The sequence below is a fragment of the Heliangelus exortis genome, chromosome 2, assembly GCF_036169615.1.
Source record: "Heliangelus exortis chromosome 2, bHelExo1.hap1, whole genome shotgun sequence".
NCBI lineage: Eukaryota > Metazoa > Chordata > Aves > Apodiformes > Trochilidae > Heliangelus > Heliangelus exortis.
The window spans coordinates 93,119,387-93,137,772 of record NC_092423.1 but is presented as its reverse complement, the minus strand read 5'-3'; the positions used below and the strand labels follow the sequence as shown (position 1 = coordinate 93,137,772).

Sequence of the window (18,386 nt, the reverse complement as noted above, 5' to 3'; positions counted from 1 at the left end):
ATCAGTAATCTGATTACTTTTTTCAACTGTTTCTAACAAACACTGTGTCTCCTTCACACTTGTACCCCTGAGAAGTGTGGCTACCTGGGCACTAGATCGCAAGAGGCTTGGAAAATAGATGGAACAAGTGGGTGAGCTGAGGCTGTTTTACCAGTACAAGCCCTCTCCTGAATACAGCTTCACTGCTACAACTTATTTTTAAACTGAGGCAACAGTGCCCATTTTAGCTGACCAGCCTGGTCAGTGCAACAAAACACTGCCAAAATGCTTTGGAGCAAGGATACCATCTGTCACCTGAGGAAGCTTCAGCATCCAGAGTGCGGTGTTGTAGCAGAGTCAAGGAGCTGCAACATGCAAGGAGAGGTGCAGGAAGACTGTAATTACCCGAAGTTACTCTTGAAATCCTTTGGGTTTGAAAATCAGCAGCAGTGATGTGTTGCAGGACATTCTGAAGGTGGCACAAGAAAATAGCTCTTATGTATTGAGAAGGGTTTCTCAGAGTTTTCAAATCCCTGTGCTCTGTCTCTTCATGCTCACTGCCTGGAGCCCTGATGAGTCCTGTTCATCATTTCTATTTTACTGTATTACTTCTAACTCTGAAATGCTTGGTGATGTGGTAGCTCACAGTAACATCAGAAACTGGAGGAACTTTTGGATGCAAGCTTCTGTATTTGGAGTGTTACAAAAACATAGTAAAAAAAAAACAAAACCAAAACCAAACCAAAAAAAAAGGTAATATGTTGGTGAACCCCTCACTTGCATTTTGGAGTGGAAATAAAATCCAGCTCTGATGCTATGAAGTTACTGATTATACTCTGTTAAATGTTAATTACTAGGGCAGAGAGGTGAAATACCTGCACAGTAAAATGTAATAATAAAACTTCAACTAATTCATAAAATGGAGAAACAGGGAGGAGGATGGTGACCAGGTTTTACAATGTATTTTTTGCTAATATCTTAGCCACTTAACCAAAAGCCAATAAAACTTGTTTTGATATTACTTTATATTGACATTATTTATAATGCAAAGTATTGATAAAGAGAAAGCCTATTTTTTATACTCGTAGGAGACAAAATTTTTCTTATGCCAAACAGCTGCTTGAATAGATTTGTGGTGTATACATAGCCGATTTATACAACAAGGTGGTAAAAAAAACCCGTATACCTAAGCAAATATGTTTCTGAAATAAGTCTATCCTTATTTTGACATTTTGACAGCACTTTGTTGCATAGATTGGGTTGATCCCACTAAAATAGATGCTGCTGCCTCAGTTTAAAGTTTCACATTAAAAAAGAAAGGATTTTTATGATATAGCAATCTAATTTCTTTGGAAATCATGTTTTCCTCATGACATTCCTGGTCACTGATTCCAAAAGGAACATTCCAACCAGGATACAATCAACAAACTCTAGAACTCGTAACACAAGGTGCTTTAAAAATCTGGAAGGCCTTATTTTTTGCTTGTTAATAAAAAAAGTATTAAGGTAAATTTAGCCTTCTAATAGCATTTTATGAGTGGATTCAAAATGAGATTCTTAAGGGAAGGTTTACCCCTAGACCTGAATGACTGGAGTGCAGTATGCCAGAAGAAATATCATGTTGAGCGACATACGAACTCCCCTTGCTTGCTTTTGAAGAACACTCTGTAGCTCAACACAGAACTTCAGTTCATCAGAACATTCACACAGGGTGTCTCATTTTGTGCTCAGTTTCAAGACAAGGTTTGTAGTTTAACTCATTTAACTCATTTTAACTCATTTTGTGCTCAGTTTCAAGACAAGGTTTGTAGTTTAACTCATTTAACTCATTAGGAGACCTCATCACTCTCTACAACTCCCTGAAAGGAGGGGGTAGCCAGGGGGGGGTTGGTCTCTTTTCCCAGGCAACTCTCAGCAAGACAAGAGGGCACAGTCTCAAGTTGTGCCAGGGGAGGTTTAGGTTGGACATTAGAAAGAATTTCTTTACTGAGAGGGTGATCAGACATTGGAATGGGCTGCCCAGGTGGATTCTCCGTCCCTGGAGATATTTAAAAAGAGACTGGATGTGGCACTCAGTGCCATGGTCTGGTAACTGCAGCGGTAGTGGATCAAGGGTTGGACTTGATGATCTCTGAGGTCCCTTCCAACCCAGCCAATTCTATGATTCTATGATTCTATTCCATACTTTAGATTTTTAATTGCTCTGGTAGTCATCATAGTAAACAAAAAAATCTAACACTGGCACGTACAAATCTGTATTGATAATGGAATTTAGACCCATCTGCTTCCCTGCCCTGCTACAGAGACCTTGTTCAGCAGTGTTATTAGAAATACTACACACTACAAACAAGATCAGGATCTATTTGTACTAGGTATTTTACACACAAGAGTGAAGTCCCTGTACTGAGGGGTTTAAATATATGGATTTTTAAAGTATAAAAGAAGGTAGTTAGAGATTTAATATGAATGCTGTATCTAAGTTTTTTGTTTTGTTTTGTTGTTCAATTCATACTAGCATTTGGAAATAAGTGGGCCATAGATTTTTAAGGGATTTGTAATGACCTCATGCCAGCTTGTAGAATAAACTGAATGGTTTCCACATGGAAGTGTGTGACAAGTCTGAGGCTGTATTCTTGTGCTCCATGCAAACCAGAAGAGAGGCACAGCAGAAACCAGTAAGGTCTCGCCTACAGGAATGATGCAGACACATCCAAGCTTGCTCTAAACAGGCCAGAGTTGGCCCGGGCTGTAAAACTCAGTCCAAGAACCAGGGTAAATATTCAAGCAGTTCATATGTTACAGAAGAAAAAACAATGCTGGATTAGTAGTGAAGAGAGAAGAGTAAGACTTGAGCTTATCAGTTATGTCACAGAGCTCAGAAATAAAGTCCTGGGTGATTGATAGTCCTTGCTTCATGGGCTGTTTCTATTTTCTCTGACTGTTCCTGCTCCTTCCCACCTGCTGACACTTACTTGCAGACACAAACTTACTGTCTGAAAAAGCAGACCTTGTTGTCAAGAGTCTGATCATGTTGATGTGTGTTATAGGTGATCTGAGACACCATCCTGGACCAAGACTCTCATGGGACCTTGAGGCAGGGAGATCTTGTTTGGTCAGACTTGCACATCTACCAGATACAGAGTTTCTCAGGCATGGGATCATGCAGCCTTCAGCAAAGGTGCAATAAATTATTTTGCATGCAGCTAAACAGCAGAAGCTGCCTGGGAGAAGCTAGTGAGCTTTAAATCTACACAGCCTAGCTTGTATTCTATCAACTTGTTCACCCATGTCCTCAGGTCTGAAGGTCTCACTGTGACAACACAAAGTATATAATAACCTGTATTACTCAAATGTCGTTGTTACTTCAGTGGGGTCAAAAAGTAGTTCTACAAAATCAACTAAAAATAAACCAAGGCTTTCTCCTAATCTCTGAAGCTGTGATTGCACAAATACTAACTTCATTATTCATCAATTGCTTGTCCTCCTCAAATTGATGAAGAGAATGTTACCCACTGCAACACTACACTAAAAATGGATCCTAATAAATGCAAGTTGTGAATCCATTAAGTTTACAAATTAAATGAGCTAGTTTCTTGTTTCCAATCACCAATCCACCATCCTGCAGGCTTCTAAGCAGCAGACTAAGGTCTTCTGTCATGTCAACTCTCACAACCTATACAGACAACATACCTATCATGCTCTTACAGATATCCCTGCAGGCCATGCTAAGACCCCAGATGATTGACACTAAAAGCATCAACTGACTTCAGAAATCTCTGATAAATTAATGTGACAGAAGAATGACCTTTCCTTATTTTCAAGAAGTCATTTAGGAGAGCACTCCCCTTGCTTGGGTTGCCTTCTTTTCTCAAACCACCCCCTCCCATACCTTGAAGCAGTTTTGAGAGCACATTCTATTTAAAGAGACATTTTCCCACAGCTGACAGCTAAAAAATTTGCTATTTCAAACAACATAGGGCCACATTTTTCCAGAACCGAAGTAGGTGGGATTCCAGAAATACCATGGAGTGCTCTCACTCTACAACAAGACTGGTCAATCAGCTTTATCCATAAACCCAGATCAATTACAGCAGCAAGATTTCTATGGTAATTGTGCTGCTAGGTACTGTTCCTGGACTCTGGGTGCCTCTGTGAGTTTTGGGTTGTTTTTTTTTCTGGACACCCAAAAAACCTTCCCTAAGATTTTCCTGTGTGTAACTCTTGCCTGACGGTGCTACTCTCCTCTCAGTGAACAGAACTGACAGCTCCTGGCAGTATGCTGGCTGCCTAAGTGTTGTGAACTGTAAGACAGGTACAGAAATTATAAATAGGATAAAAGTAAAAATCTATTCCTTATACATGAGACTCTGCACTGCAATCAAGTCCATTCTGAGTTCTAGCAGCTATTCATATAGATCAGTAGTTGCATTATATGTTCCCAACCTTAGACAGCTGGCTAAGAAAACACCAAGAATTGTTTTATGCACACTCTTTCATCTAAGAAGATTAAGAACAAGTCTAGCTTGTTTTCAGAAAGTACAGAAAATCCAGCATTAATCATCTATCAAGATCCAATGTTCCAACATTTCTCATTAATTCATGTGCTTGTCTGCCTACGTACTTATAAGCCAGGTCATTCAAAACTTTGAAATGTTTCAACATATAATGAATTAATCATCAGAAGGAATGTAATGTAGTAATACTATTAATGTTCTACATGGTTTGTATGACACTTGACACAGCTCCTTCATTTTCACTTAGTTTCAGTTAATAATCTTCATTGCCAGACTTGCAGAAAATAGTTTTGGTCAAGTGGACACGAATTTATAAGCATTAATTACATTCAGAAAATCAAAACCGTAATGCCTTCCCATTTTTTTTTCCTCTGAATAAAATTTGTGATCAGCTTTCATTTTCCTAGCGTTTACCCCCTTACCAGTTTCTCTCTATCATTCTGCAAAATTCTGGCAGCAGCAAAGCAGTCGGAATTAGAGAAAGGCATTGGAACAGAATGCCTGAGCCAGGGAAAGGGACAGCGTGCTATTTTCTCCTTGTCATAGCAGAGGGAGAAAATGAACAAGTTGTACCAGATTTATTCCACAGACACCAAGAGGAAGCCAAGGCCATCTCCATTTAAGGCATCTCTCTGCCCCTATGCATTCTTGTGCATTCCTGTGAACAGGCATATGAAGGCTGAATATATATATATAATACTCAAATAATTTAAAGCAGTACAAACGCCGTGAGGCTGGATAAACAAGATAACACAAGATGACATCTGATTTAAAGCATCAACCTCCAAAACCAGCCCCTCCAAACAAAAAATAATATTAAAGTTATTTGCCAGACAATTAGAGCAAGTACCTTCAGAGAGTATCTGGGGACAAATGATTTTTATTCTGAGAAGAACACTGCCTGACCATCATTTCATTTTTGCTATCAGACTGAAAAAACATTGACTGTCCTTAATTTACTCAACTACTTTTTCAATAGCATTGTCATTCATTCATCACCACACCCATATGCCTTTTCCTTTCATATTCCTAGTCAAAAGCTAAAGTCACAATAAAACTCATGTATGACACCCTATGGAAATCAGCTCTAAGCTTAGGGTATTAAAAAGGGAAATTACAAACCTGATGATTTTCCGTAGTTCGGAGTTTTATCATTTTACAAGCTCAGTTCGTATTTTAAAACCTGAAACAGTCAAGTTAATCTCTAAGGAACAACTTTCATAAGCACTGATGGAAGGGAATATGAACAGACCAACTATAGGGTGGACACCTGCATAAGCATCTTAATTTTTATCAGTTTTGAAGCATTGCATACTGATCTCCACTTATTGCCCTTTTGGTTCACATTGTGGCAACTCCCTGCACATTCCAGCTTGACTGCTTTTATATGGGACTGAGCTTGTATAGATACTCCAGGGGAGTGGAAAAAAAAGACCTTTGGCAGCAAGTATTTTGCCTTATGGATCCACTTTGGTTGCACTACCTTGTCTGTCTGCAGATGCAGACATAATTATCGCAGTCTGAATTTCTTAAAAAAAAAAAAAAAAGGTATGACAAGCTTTCTAAAACTGTTGTGTTGGGCTTCTTTTGCTTCACCTAGACAGGTAAACTTGTTTTTAAAACTAAAATTCATTACATGAAACTTCATTTATGAGTCTAAACACCAAATCAGAGTTAATACATCCTTTTAAAAGTTTATCTGTAAAAAAACCACAATAAAGCCTGAATTTTTAAACTCTGCTTCACCACACTCAGGGGAAAAGCTAACGCAAAACCAGGACAAAAATACGGTAATGTTAGACACAGTCCCAAACACTGCCATTTATATTGGAGATTAAAATTTCCAAGATAAAGTTGACAGTATCTACTCTAAGTAATTGGACATCTGCATCTGTTAACCAAGTCTGACAGAACACGTGAACACAAATAAAGGAGATGCTTTCAGTTGAAGCTATAGGAAATATCCCCATTTGCTATAACAGTAAAGGAATTTCCACAAATGGAATCCCACAGTAAGGTATTCTTGAAGGATTCCTATATTGATATATTTCTATGAACAACCAAGAAAATCTTCTGAAGTCACAGCAGTCCCCAAAACTTTTATTTTTACAGGTCATTTTATAGTGTACTCATGTCCAGTTCTGAAGCCCCCAACACAAGGATGTGAAGCTCTTGGAGCAAGTCCAAAGAAAGGCCACAAAGATGATCAGAGGGCTGGAGCACCTCTCCTATGAAGAAAGAGAGTTGGGGCTGTTCAGCCTGGAGAAGGCTCTGGGGAGACCCCACAGTGGCTTTTCAACACCTGAAGGTGCCTGCAAGAAAGCTGGGAATTTTTACAAGGGCATGTAGTGATAGGAGGACAATGGTTTCACACTGAAAGCGTGTAGATTGAGGTATTAGGAAGGAATTCTTTACTGCGTGGGTGGTGAAAGACTAACACAGCTTGCCCAGAGAAGCTGTGGCTTCCCCCTCCCTTGGAAGTGTTCAAGGCCAGGTTGGATGGGCCTTAGGCAATCTGGTTGGTGGAAGGAGTCCCTGCCCATGAAGAAGGAAGGGGGGATGGGGATGAATAAGAAAGGGGGGGAGAGGTCCAGAGTGATGAAGTTTGTCTTCCCAAGAAAGGGTAACATGGGATGGAGCCTTGCTGTCCTGAGGAGTGCTAATACCTGCCTGGCAATGGGAAGCAGTGAATGAATTCCTCGTTTTGGTTTGCATGCACAGCTTTTGCTTTACCTATTCCACTGTTTTTATCTCAATACATTGATTTTCTCACTTTTACCCTTCTGATCTCCCCAATCCGTGCAGCTGTGCAGGGCTTAGCTGCCAACTGGGGTTAAACCATGACAAGAACACATCTTGATTCTCAGGTACTTCTGAGAAATGTCCTAATATGCAAGAGCATTCCTTCCAAGGCCTTCAAAGAAGTCAGAAATGAACATATTTCAGCCAGCAAGAGTAAGCTATTAAAATTTTATTCATGATCATTTACATATGACTAAAAATGTTCACCACAAAATGCACGCTTTCAGTTATCTTGTATTTAGCAGTGAAAATAGTCATCTCTTCATAGTAAAGCACCAAGGAGCACATCACAGAACAGTCAGAAACAGATTCCATGTATCAGTTTTCCCCCCCACACACAAAGTACATGACAAGTTGAAGGATTTTATAAAAGTCTGGAAGTTCCAGAACAAATTCTAGAGTCACCTGAGTGCTTGGCAGGAACAGTATTATTTAGTAGCACTTAATTCTTCTGCCTTTTTCACAAAAGAGAGCTACTTTTCACAAAACTGAGACAGACATAATTGAGTCAAACATTGGGTTTTGTATTTCACCTGAATTTTTCAATGGGAACCAAACAGAAGAGTTTGCTCGTAAGAGTATCTACAATAACTACAAGAGCAGGAGTCAGGAGGGAAAAAAAAAAAAAAAAAAAAATCAGCTCATTATAGCCCGATTGGTAGGGTCCACACTGCTTTGAGGCAGCTACACCCATTAGTCCACTCAGCTTTTTCCTTTGCATTTAATTAGCATTTCATTCAAACATACTACATTTAAGAGGACACCGTGAATTTTTAAGTTAGGTGAAGTTGTATACATGGACAAATACATGTACACAGTTTTGGTAGTCATTTAAAGCTGTAAAATATGTATGTAAAGACAGACCTGTGGACACCATTACAGATTAAAGAGAAATAACCAGAATTAATGTTATATACAAAACAATATTCTAATACGGAAACCAATACAGTTATTTGATAACTCATTAGATATTGAAATTGTTATACAAAAAGAGAAATGCTGCCTTTTTATCACTTCAGAACAGCAAATAAGAAGGCAACATTGAGAAAAGTGCACAGCATTGAGAAAGAAATGTTCAGTTTTCTGAAAAAGTTGAATTTTTCTTCAGACATCAGGCTTTTGTCTGGAAACATATTGGGTTAGGATTGCTTATATTCTCTCCTAGATCAGTCTCTTCTTGCACTAGTTCTTAGTAAGGCGCTTACTCTGCCATGTAGGAACGATACATCAGGGCCACGATAATCGCTGCTATTGCCGGGATCACCCAGTTGGACCATGAACTAGAAGGAAGTTTTTGAAACAGCAGTTTAGGCAGTGACAACTGAAGTGGGAAGTTCCTTCCCACTACAACAAATACTTCAAAGTTAGGGCAACAGAACACCTGGGCTGGCAACTAATACCATAGCCAAGTCTAAAGGCTTGTAGTGTTAAGGCTTTGCACTAGCGATTACAGAAAGTCTGCTTACTAGAGAAGAGTGAGATCCTAGAAATATTTTAAGTCATGATGTGCTGCCCAGCACATTATTCATTCAAAAGCCATTTAAGTAGCATCATGACATAACACATAAGCACCCAAGCTCCCAACTCAGAGGGACATGGAACAGTCTTCTGAAGCATCACCAATAGGCAACAACAGTCAGGAGGATACAACTTGAGAAAGTTTGATTCAGTGGTGTTCCAAAGTATTTTCCCATCCCTCCCAAGTCTGACAGATTTTTCTTCTTACAGACACAATTCTCTTATATCCCTTAGATGCTACAGTTGTATCATTTTTTTAAAAAAGTGAGACCCTGCCAGCAAAACACTGAGCAACAGCACCAAGGGTCTTTTCCATTCTCCTGACAGATTCAGGAAATGAAAGCTTGTGCAACATAAAACATTTGATACCTACTGACACTTATCAATAGCTAGCTGGTAAGAGAACATGCTTGTAAAGTCATACATAAATGCCAACTTGGGCTTCACAGAGAACAGAAATTTTCATGCATCATGCTCTGACATCTAAGCTTCCAGCAGATAGGAGCTATTCAGCTTGCTAAGGTTCAGAAACAATCATGAGGAATTTTAAGTTGACATCAAGTATTATCATACTATACCTGGAAGAAGACTGAACCGTGGTAATAAGAGTCTCCTGAAAAGCAAAACAAAGAGATATTTTCATCAAGCAGGCACCGCTGTCGATCGTAACGAGTGCTGTGATTTCTCAAAACTCATTAAGTGAGACTACTTTAAAAATAACTCAGTGCATTGCATTTGTTAAGAGTTTTTCAGAATCCCTATAACTGACTTGTATAAGGAGGTAGCAGCTGTTTATGTAACCAACACTGCATCAGAAGTTATTAAAAAAATCATAAGGAATTTTTTTGCAAGTTTTCCATGAAGATAACTTCAACCTCATGTTACATCTGAAAAGTCTGTCACCTAAAATACAAAGACCCCTTACCTGCTCAAGATCTAACTGAAAAGACCTCAAATTAACATAGATATTTCTTGTATTGAACCTACATGATGAAAGCTAATTTACATTCATAAGGCTTATTAGACTCAGGTTTTCTTTGTGGTGTTTCAGATTGCATAAGAACCAGTAAAAATTATTGTAAGTTGTTTCTGATACTGATTTGGACTCCTTGCTTAGTTTCCACAGAAAAAGAAGCACTACAAGACTGAATCACAGTTGGGTACATGAGCACAATTTATATGAAGACTTATTAATTTGAATAATACTAATTGCACATGGCCCTAGGTACAGCTAAAAGAACCAAGCATTAAAACAGTACTTAAACTTTGTGGTGCAAGATCCATAATTGGAAAATTAATTGCTCTAGCATCAGAACATGTGCAATGCATTTAAAGAATGAGAGATTATTAACATCCTTTCATAGATTCCATCAGGCTACTATTGCAAGTTAATTTTCTTCCCCATCCACTATTTTTGCAATTCATGATGTGAATCATGATAGGTTTATGTGTGACAAATAGCATATTTAAAAGCAGAAGAATCGGTGATTACACCTACACTGGTTTTGTAACCATCTCCACAAAAAACTAATCCCAAAGTCAAAGAGCATGGAACAGCTTGTGCACATATAATGAAGACCGACACCTTTTACAACACACTTGCCACATCCAGGAACAGGGAATGCTCCCACCCTTACTGTCTTAAGACAGTCTTAAGACTTTCTCTTACTGTCTTAAGACAGTAAGAGAATTATGTTCCAGCTCATCAAAACCCATTTCTAAACACTATGACACTAGAGGGACATTTAAAAGCACAAGGCCTTCTGAGGGCCTGTAGAGAGCCAGGGCACAGGGTTTAATCACTACCCAGCCAGAGTGCAATGTAAAGTGAAATTGTCTTATCAGCTGCGCCCACATGTCCTGCTGGAGCAAAGTGTTCCAGCTTCCTTCTGGAATAATGGAAAACACGCATGTAGTCTAGATAGCTATCACTAGCACTAAAATGAGAGAATAAGCCAAACAGGAGTGTAGTAACAAATCATTTTAATACATCTTAACTCACACTGGACCACGCTTTGGCCGAACTTATTACGACTTGCACTGGGCAGTCTGTTTTTTAGCTGCATTTGCAGTTGCTGCTATTATAGGTTAACTGTGAACTGCCCCAAACTTCTAAAGTAGTAAGAATAGGAGATGTTATTCTTGGTGGGAAGAAAGAAGCCCTGAATTCCAGACACCAATACATTTTTAAATTTTTATTAGTATACTAGTTCCAGTCCTTAGTTAATAAAAATTAATAATTGCTATAGTGAACACAGTGTGTCTGTGTGTGTGTGTGTGTGTGTGTGTGTGTGTGTGTGTGTGTAATTTATTTTACTTTCTTTTAACTCATTCATATTATTGGAAGATACTGCAAAAGTGATTGTTTATTAGAAGTTATCTCTGTGGTGGTTTTGGTTGGAGTTAACTTTCTTCATAGTAGCTGGTATGGGACTGTGTTTTGGATTTGTACTGAAAACAATGCTGATAATGCAGAGTTGGTTTTGCTGTTGCTGAGCAGTGCTTACAGTCAAGACCTTTTCTTCTCACTCCACACCACCAGAGTAGGCTAGGGGTGCACTAGAAGCTGGGAGGGCACACAGCCAGGACAGCTAACTGCAGCTGACCAAAGGGATATTCCACTCTATAGGATATCCTGCTCAGCATATAAAGCTAGGGGAAGAAGGAAGGGACTTTTGAGTGACTGTGTTTTGTTTTCCCATATAACCATCACAAGTGACAGTGCCTGGCATTCCTGGAGATGGCTCTAAACACCTGCCTGAAGATGGAAAGTAGTGAACCAATTACATAGTTTCCTTTGCTTGTATGCACAGCTTTTGCTTTAGCTATTCCAATCTCTATCTCAACCCAGCTATTTTCTTACTTCTACAATTCTCTTCCTCAACCCATCACAGAGGAGTGAGTGAGGGGTTTAGTAGCTACCTAGATTTAAACCACAACACTTTCAAACAGCAAGAATAAGATCCTGCTCCTTCCACACTTCATTTAAAAATAACCTTCAGCCTCTGCCTAAGCACACTGCTGTTAAGCCATCCCTGAGCAAACATCCTCTTTATACACACAGCAGCAGCAACTGTAAAAATTAAACCCTGATGAAATTGCCCCTTTAAGGGACATCTGAATTTCAGGAATTTGATAGCTGACTCCCAGCACAACTTTAGTCTATTAAAGACAGAAAAAAAAAATAGAAAGTAAGTGCAATACTGCATTGACAAGACACTCAGCAAAATCTACCACAACAGCTAGGAAATAGCTGTTACAGTATTTTCACCTTGAAAAGTGTTCACAACTGCAAACTGACTGATGTTTAACACAGCAATCAAATGTGTCTACATTCTCCATCTACTAGTGCTACTAATATATTGTTAAGTATGAACATTTCTTGACCCACAAGCACTTATCAGTTTAATCCATTCTGTCCGTCAACCATTTTTTTTTCTTAAACTCAACTCTAAAAAGCCATTTACTGATTCTAGATTCACCTTTTTGCTGCAGCATAATGCCATCACACCTAGTAGCCTCTTGGTTTGAAACCACACAAATTAAAGAACAGCTTACGGGAGTAATAATTTGTAGCCAAATTAACAGGCTTAAGATATTTATGACCTGAAACACTACATTTAAATCAAGCTGAATTATTTTTGTCTCAGAGTATTCAATTTACAGACAGACACTAATGCTAATACCTAAAAGACACAATATGACATTTCAAACAAACACACTTACTGTTGGTTTCTGAAGCTTTCCTCTATCATCCTGGAGGAAAATAAACAAGAAATTTAGACAAAAATAATTTATCACTAAATTTAGTTTGCACTTTGTTCTGTTAATGTGTACCTATTTTTATAAAGAAAACAGACTTGCAAAAGAGCAGTGTATGATAACAATAAACAAGATGACTTCCTTAAATAATACTTTCCAGAATACAAAAAAAGAAGTGAAACCCAAGTCTCCCAACATATTATTCCTTGTGCCCACATTTTTTGCATTTCCTTTGTCTCTGAACAGTACACATAACCTTAACTGCAATCAGTTTATAAAGTTATTAGTTTACTACTCTACTCATTACCAGGCAAAGTCATCTAACTAGTTTTAGTGCAACATCTAGTGCAAAGGTCCCAAATTTTATGAATGTTTTATAAACTCATGATGTTTTAATTGAAATAGTCACAATCATTACAGAAAAGTCCAATAGGATATAATCTTGACAGTGCTGTATTTGTACATTAAACTACCAAGCGGTTTCATACTCTATGAAAACAGGGACTTGTCAAACAAGAAAGAACTGGAATGGTAGCCTGGTTCTGAACAACTTTACTGGCAACAACTGACACTGAAATAGATGCAGATTTGTAACCTGCAAGGTTTAAAATGGGCAATAAAGTAGAGCTGTTGAGCACACTAGCAATCTAAACCTCTAACAAGTACATTTCAACTATTAAGATGCAGAAGAGCTTAATTATGTCCTATCTGAAGGAATTCAAAGTGGCAGCTTTGTAACTAGAAACAAAACTTTCAAAACTTGAGGCAGCAGAAAGGTGCTTGTTAATAATACAGGGAATGTTAAGGACAATATAGAAAAGAGGAAGTGACAGATGATCCAGTAGAAATGCACTGTGAACAACCCTGACAACTACAAGTAGGGAACACTGATACTTCAAAACAGGGGGAGCCAGGGTAGGGAAAGACAGAGCATCAAAATAGAAGATGCTTCCTTTAGCCATCTTCTTAATGGCCATATAAAGAGACTGTACATTTAGATCCTGATAGAAGCCTGGCATATATATTTACAATAATGAAAGTAGCTCTTAGTAATCACCCTGAATATTGACTTATGAAAAGATTTAGACAGTCCAACATACCACTTTGAGGGGTTAGCCTCATTACAAAGCTCACAGGGTACACAAGATATGTCATGATTCCATATTCAGCTTATTCAAGAACTAAGCTGTAAAATATTTCAAAACAAGGAACTTTTAGATATGACCATCCTTATGCTACACTAACCCAGCCCCTTCACATGGGGGAATCTCCAGCCCGAGTCCATCCACAAACAGCTACAGGACTGGCACACAACCAAATTAGTAGTTCTCCTTTATTTTGAAGGAAATTACCAGAGAAATAATCACTAAATGCAAAGAGCAAGTACTGGTACTCTCACATACTCACCGGGTGGAGTTCCCCAATAATAAATGATTCTGACAGTGTCCTTGCATCGGAGGAATGGCCAACATCTTCAAAGTTCTCAGTAGCATCTCCCCCAGCTTGCTCCCTGAGGACCTCCTCACCACCTGGATGCTGCAATTTTTAAAGAGTTTTAATTTGTTACTGAAAAACATTCTGCACTCAAAAAACTGAAAATTCATCATTTCCACATTTCCGAATTTAAAAACAAAAATTGTCCTTGCAAAATCAGCTGCTAGACCTCTTACACTAGCATAAGCCTATCTGAATATCAAGAAATCTTTGTGTACTTTCTGAAGCCAAAACCAAGGAAGCTAAGTCTCTACACCATCAACAACAGAGCAGCAGGAGGCATTATCCCTTGCAACTAAAGCATTTAAAACACTATAGGATATAGTCTTTTGAAAGGCCAGGTAGTCTCTGAAGTTACATTGTATCGCCACTTCTGCAGGAAATGTATATAGTTATCCAGATAATGCTTTATATAGTAGAAGGATAAAGAAAAAATTCGCAAGTTGAAACAAGAACATTACAGGTAGATGTAACAAAAAAAGCTGTTCACAAAAGGAGCAATCACGCACTGAAACAAACTGGCAAGGGAGCTGCACAATCTCCACCCTTTGAGGTTTCCTACACAAGAAATTAAGAACTTGATCTTCAAGTTAATCCTCCTTTGAGCTGGGGGTTGGACTACAATGCCTTCAAGGGTCCTTTCCAAAAAAAATAATTTTATGATTATCTAGTAAACCAGCTACTTTGGAATTCTGGTTTTAGCAGACTATGGAATTCTAAAACTACATTGCTCATAAAACCCTTGAGAGGCAGAGAAGCTGTCTCCCAGTATCTTCTAGTACCTCAACCCACCACCATTACCTTAAACTAAATCACTATTGACTTATGTTCTTCCCCAGGATGCACTTTCAGGATTGCACGTAGTTACATATTTCCATTCATTAAATAACTCTGTCTATACATGCTGAATGATACATCTTCTGGTTCTGTGAACCTTCTCAGCTTCAAGTCACTCATTCATATAACAGATAAGTAACATGTCATTAAAAAAAAAAAAAAAAAATCACCACTCAATCACCACTCACTGCTACCACAAGTAGTAAACTACTACATAAACACTGTGAATTATTAGGCAAGCAAGTTGAAAACACTTTAGTACTACTGCCTTGGATTAAGGCAGCCATGAAGTAAGCCCTAATACTTTACCAGTGACAAAGGAAATAAGGCTCCAAAACTTTAATTCCATTTTTAATGCTTCTGACTACAAGATATAAAATTATTAAATAGGCAAAATTTCTTCTATTTAGGACCATCTTGCCTGGAGCACAGATGAACAGAAAGGCTACACTCAAACTGCAGATTTTAAAAATGGCATTAAGTATTTCTGCTAGTCTAGACAATTCAGAATCACATTTACTTCAAATTCACCATATTAATCTCCTAAGGATCCTCTCTTCCAACAAAAATAAGACTTGTTCCTACAGATCAGGAAGACACTATTACTACCAGTTTCCAGCAGTACCAGAAGTCCAAAACTTGAATCTTTGCATTAAAGGCAGAAACTTATTTTAATAGATTATGAAAGTTGCTTAAAAAAAACCCAAACAAAACAAACAAAAAAACCCCAACAAAAACTCAAAACAAAACATAAAACCAACCAAACCTCCCTCCCCCCAAAACCCAAAAAACAAAAACCACTTTTTTTAAAAAGAGCCAAGATACCACAGCTAGAAGAGTAAGGGATCCCTACCATGACTAAGCAAAAGCAAGATTAAGCAATTGATAGAGATTCGACTCAGCAGCTGTGCCAAAAAAAGGTTAGAAGAGTGCATGCAGAGTAAAGATTATGCAAGCAGACGTGCAAATACAGCACGCTCATAAAAATCTTGCCCTTGAGTCCACTCCAATAAGTATTCAGGGGAGGACTGGACAAAAGTTGAGGGATCACTGAAGTTCAGTGCCTTGAAATGTATAGCATATTTAAGAAGCTGAACTTGGGTCTAACAGGCTCTCCTAGATATTGCCACAGTCTTCGAAGAACTCCTTCAGCAACATGGCATTTGGGAATTTGGGGCCTTGTATTTTTTTTTTTCATACCATGCTAAAGATCCCACTCCCCAAAACAGAATAAAATTTACTCAGTATCTTCAGCAGGAAAGGCAGCAAAACCCCTTGGAAAACTAAAATACTCAAGACATGAAATAGCAAATGGCACCAAAGTAAAACTACCTATAAAGCACTAGTAGCATGAGCACCATGCAGACTCATACCCATGCTTTGCAATAAACCAAAACCCTACTGGTACAAGTAGCTAAAACGCTAGGTACTTCAGCAAGTTGGAAAAAAAAAAAAAAAAAAAAAAAAATCACATGGTTTGCATCACTTTCCCCCCAAAACTGACCAACCAACAAACCATGTGGATACCTACCAGTATAAGTGCATCTAGAATAAAGTTATTTCAACAAAATACTTTTAGGTTGCTGACTACAGAACGATCATATTCTAGTTTGCTCCCAAATCCCCCTCATTATACTAAAGATCAATCATATAGCTATATGGACAGCTTCACTGAGGCACTCCAGCTTTTCTCTGTAGAATTATTTTTCGGTCTAATTAGTAGCTAATCTCCCTGTCTACAAAAGCACAATATTAGTGTCAATACAGTGACTGCAAGTAATCCTTCAAGTAATCACACATCAGCTGAAGGGGACAAACCATGACCTCTGCCACCACAGCTGGAATGGTATTTTTTCCAAACATCAGCAAAACTAGGGTAGAGAGAATGACACACAGAGTTCCCAATTTAGGCCAGGTAGCAGATGATGTTACTAGTAACCTACTAGATGTACATAAAATTACTCTGAAACTAAAGACTTTTCTTTTAGGTGGCACCTCTGCATAAAGATGCAAACTTAGAAGCTGGCTGCAAACAACCAACATGTACTACAAGGAATTAATGAGAAGACTTTACTTCCTCTCATGAAAGGGAGCAACTGTAATTTACCACACAGGGTAACTTTATCAAAAGCTGAACATTTTTCATGGGTCACGAGTTTTTCAAAGTTTGTTTATACAGGGCCTTTGTTTACACTTCTCCATGGTAAACCAAAACTACCCGAATTTCTACTTTAATGGAGAGCATCTGGATAGACCCCAGAACTAGAAGCCTACAGGACTATACTAATAATGACTCCTAAACCAAAATCCTACTAACAAAAATAATGGAAGTGGTTTTGCAGGTAAAATTGTGATCCAGGGGAAATGAAAGAGCTTTAGCCAAGAAATTAAGCTAGCTCATTCCTAGGACATTCAAAATATCACATAGGAAGTTAAGTTCCATGTGCAGAGGAAACTTGTACAAAGCCAACACTAATACATGGCACAGATCAATTGCTAACAGCAGCACATTAGAAAGTTTTAGATAAAGCCAACGAGCAGTTAATCTCACTGCTCTCATGGGGTCAGAAGTCTGTGATTACTTCATCCTGAATGCCTATCACCACTTCTCTCCCTAGCTGCAGTCATGCAACCTTCTTGGTATCATAGTTCAAGACTATTAAAGTGTAACTATCCTAATCTACAGCTCCTGCCCCCTCTCCCTTCCTGCAGTGGAGGAGTGCTATCAAATCTAGCACCCAATTTTACATTTGGGTAGATTAGCAAAGGTCTCCCACCAGTGGCAGTCATAAATTCAAGTTTTGCTTTCCAGAATATAGAGAATAAGAAGCAGAAAGGAGCAGAGACAGAAAGACCCAAGGAACTTCAGCTTTACTGTAGAACACAGATTAATGCTGGTTTGCTCTATGGGCACTTTCACATTAACTGAAGAGTCCTCCAAATTGTTTCCATAACTTAAAAAAGTTACAGTCAGTACTCATGAAAAATTTTAGGAACCTTGAAGAACAGGTCTCTTTATAACAGTACCTTTCTGAAAACTATCATTAGGAATTTAAATGAACTGCAAAAGAAATGCCCAGCAGCTGGGTGCCCCTTTCCCCACTCAAAAAGAAAACCATTACAGCTTGCAGCATCTTGCTGAAGGGTGCTAAGAGCAGCTATTTTTTAAAGCCTTTTCAAATCTCCCTGCAAGCTTGATCAGAGCTTAAGGAAGAGATAACATTGGTTTCAACGCTTATGCTGCAAGGTTCTGAAATAAAAATTCCCATGGTACATTGACATACTTCAAAATGTGCTAGCACAGACACCTTTAGTGGTAAACTGTTCTCTAACTTAAGTATCGTAAATATTAAGCTACTTCTCCACAACATTATTGTACAGGATGAATGTAACTTATTGACACATAGTGGAGAAAGCATTTTTCGTTCTGACAGAGTAAAGATCTGCATCTTATTTGATCATTGCAAAACATTTTGTAGG

General features: G+C 38.4%; 1 protein-coding gene and 1 long non-coding RNA gene across 3 annotated transcripts in view; one reads left to right on the top strand and one right to left on the bottom strand.

The window, feature by feature from the left end:
- Window positions 1–2,716: 2,716 nt before the first annotated feature.
- On the top strand, window positions 2,717–3,560 carry LOC139793741 (uncharacterized). The gene is made up of 2 exons (XR_011724762.1): window positions 2,717–3,157; window positions 3,276–3,560. It is a non-coding gene; the product is annotated as an uncharacterized lncRNA (long non-coding RNA).
- Window positions 3,561–7,449: 3,889 nt separating this feature from the next.
- The window catches only part of CYB5A (cytochrome b5 type A), a 15,635-nt gene continuing 4,698 nt past the window's right edge, over window positions 7,450–18,386 (bottom strand). For both annotated transcript variants that reach the window (XM_071737057.1, XM_071737056.1), the window contains exons 2-5: window positions 13,983–14,111; window positions 12,540–12,569; window positions 9,392–9,426; window positions 7,450–8,575 (exon numbers count right to left, since the gene is read on the bottom strand). In XM_071737057.1, coding sequence (XP_071593158.1) covers window positions 8,497–8,575; window positions 9,392–9,426; window positions 12,540–12,569; window positions 13,983–14,111 — 273 coding nt within the window. In that variant the 3' untranslated portion in view covers window positions 7,450–8,496. The remainder of the gene's footprint in view (window positions 8,576–9,391; window positions 9,427–12,539; window positions 12,570–13,982; window positions 14,112–18,386) is intronic.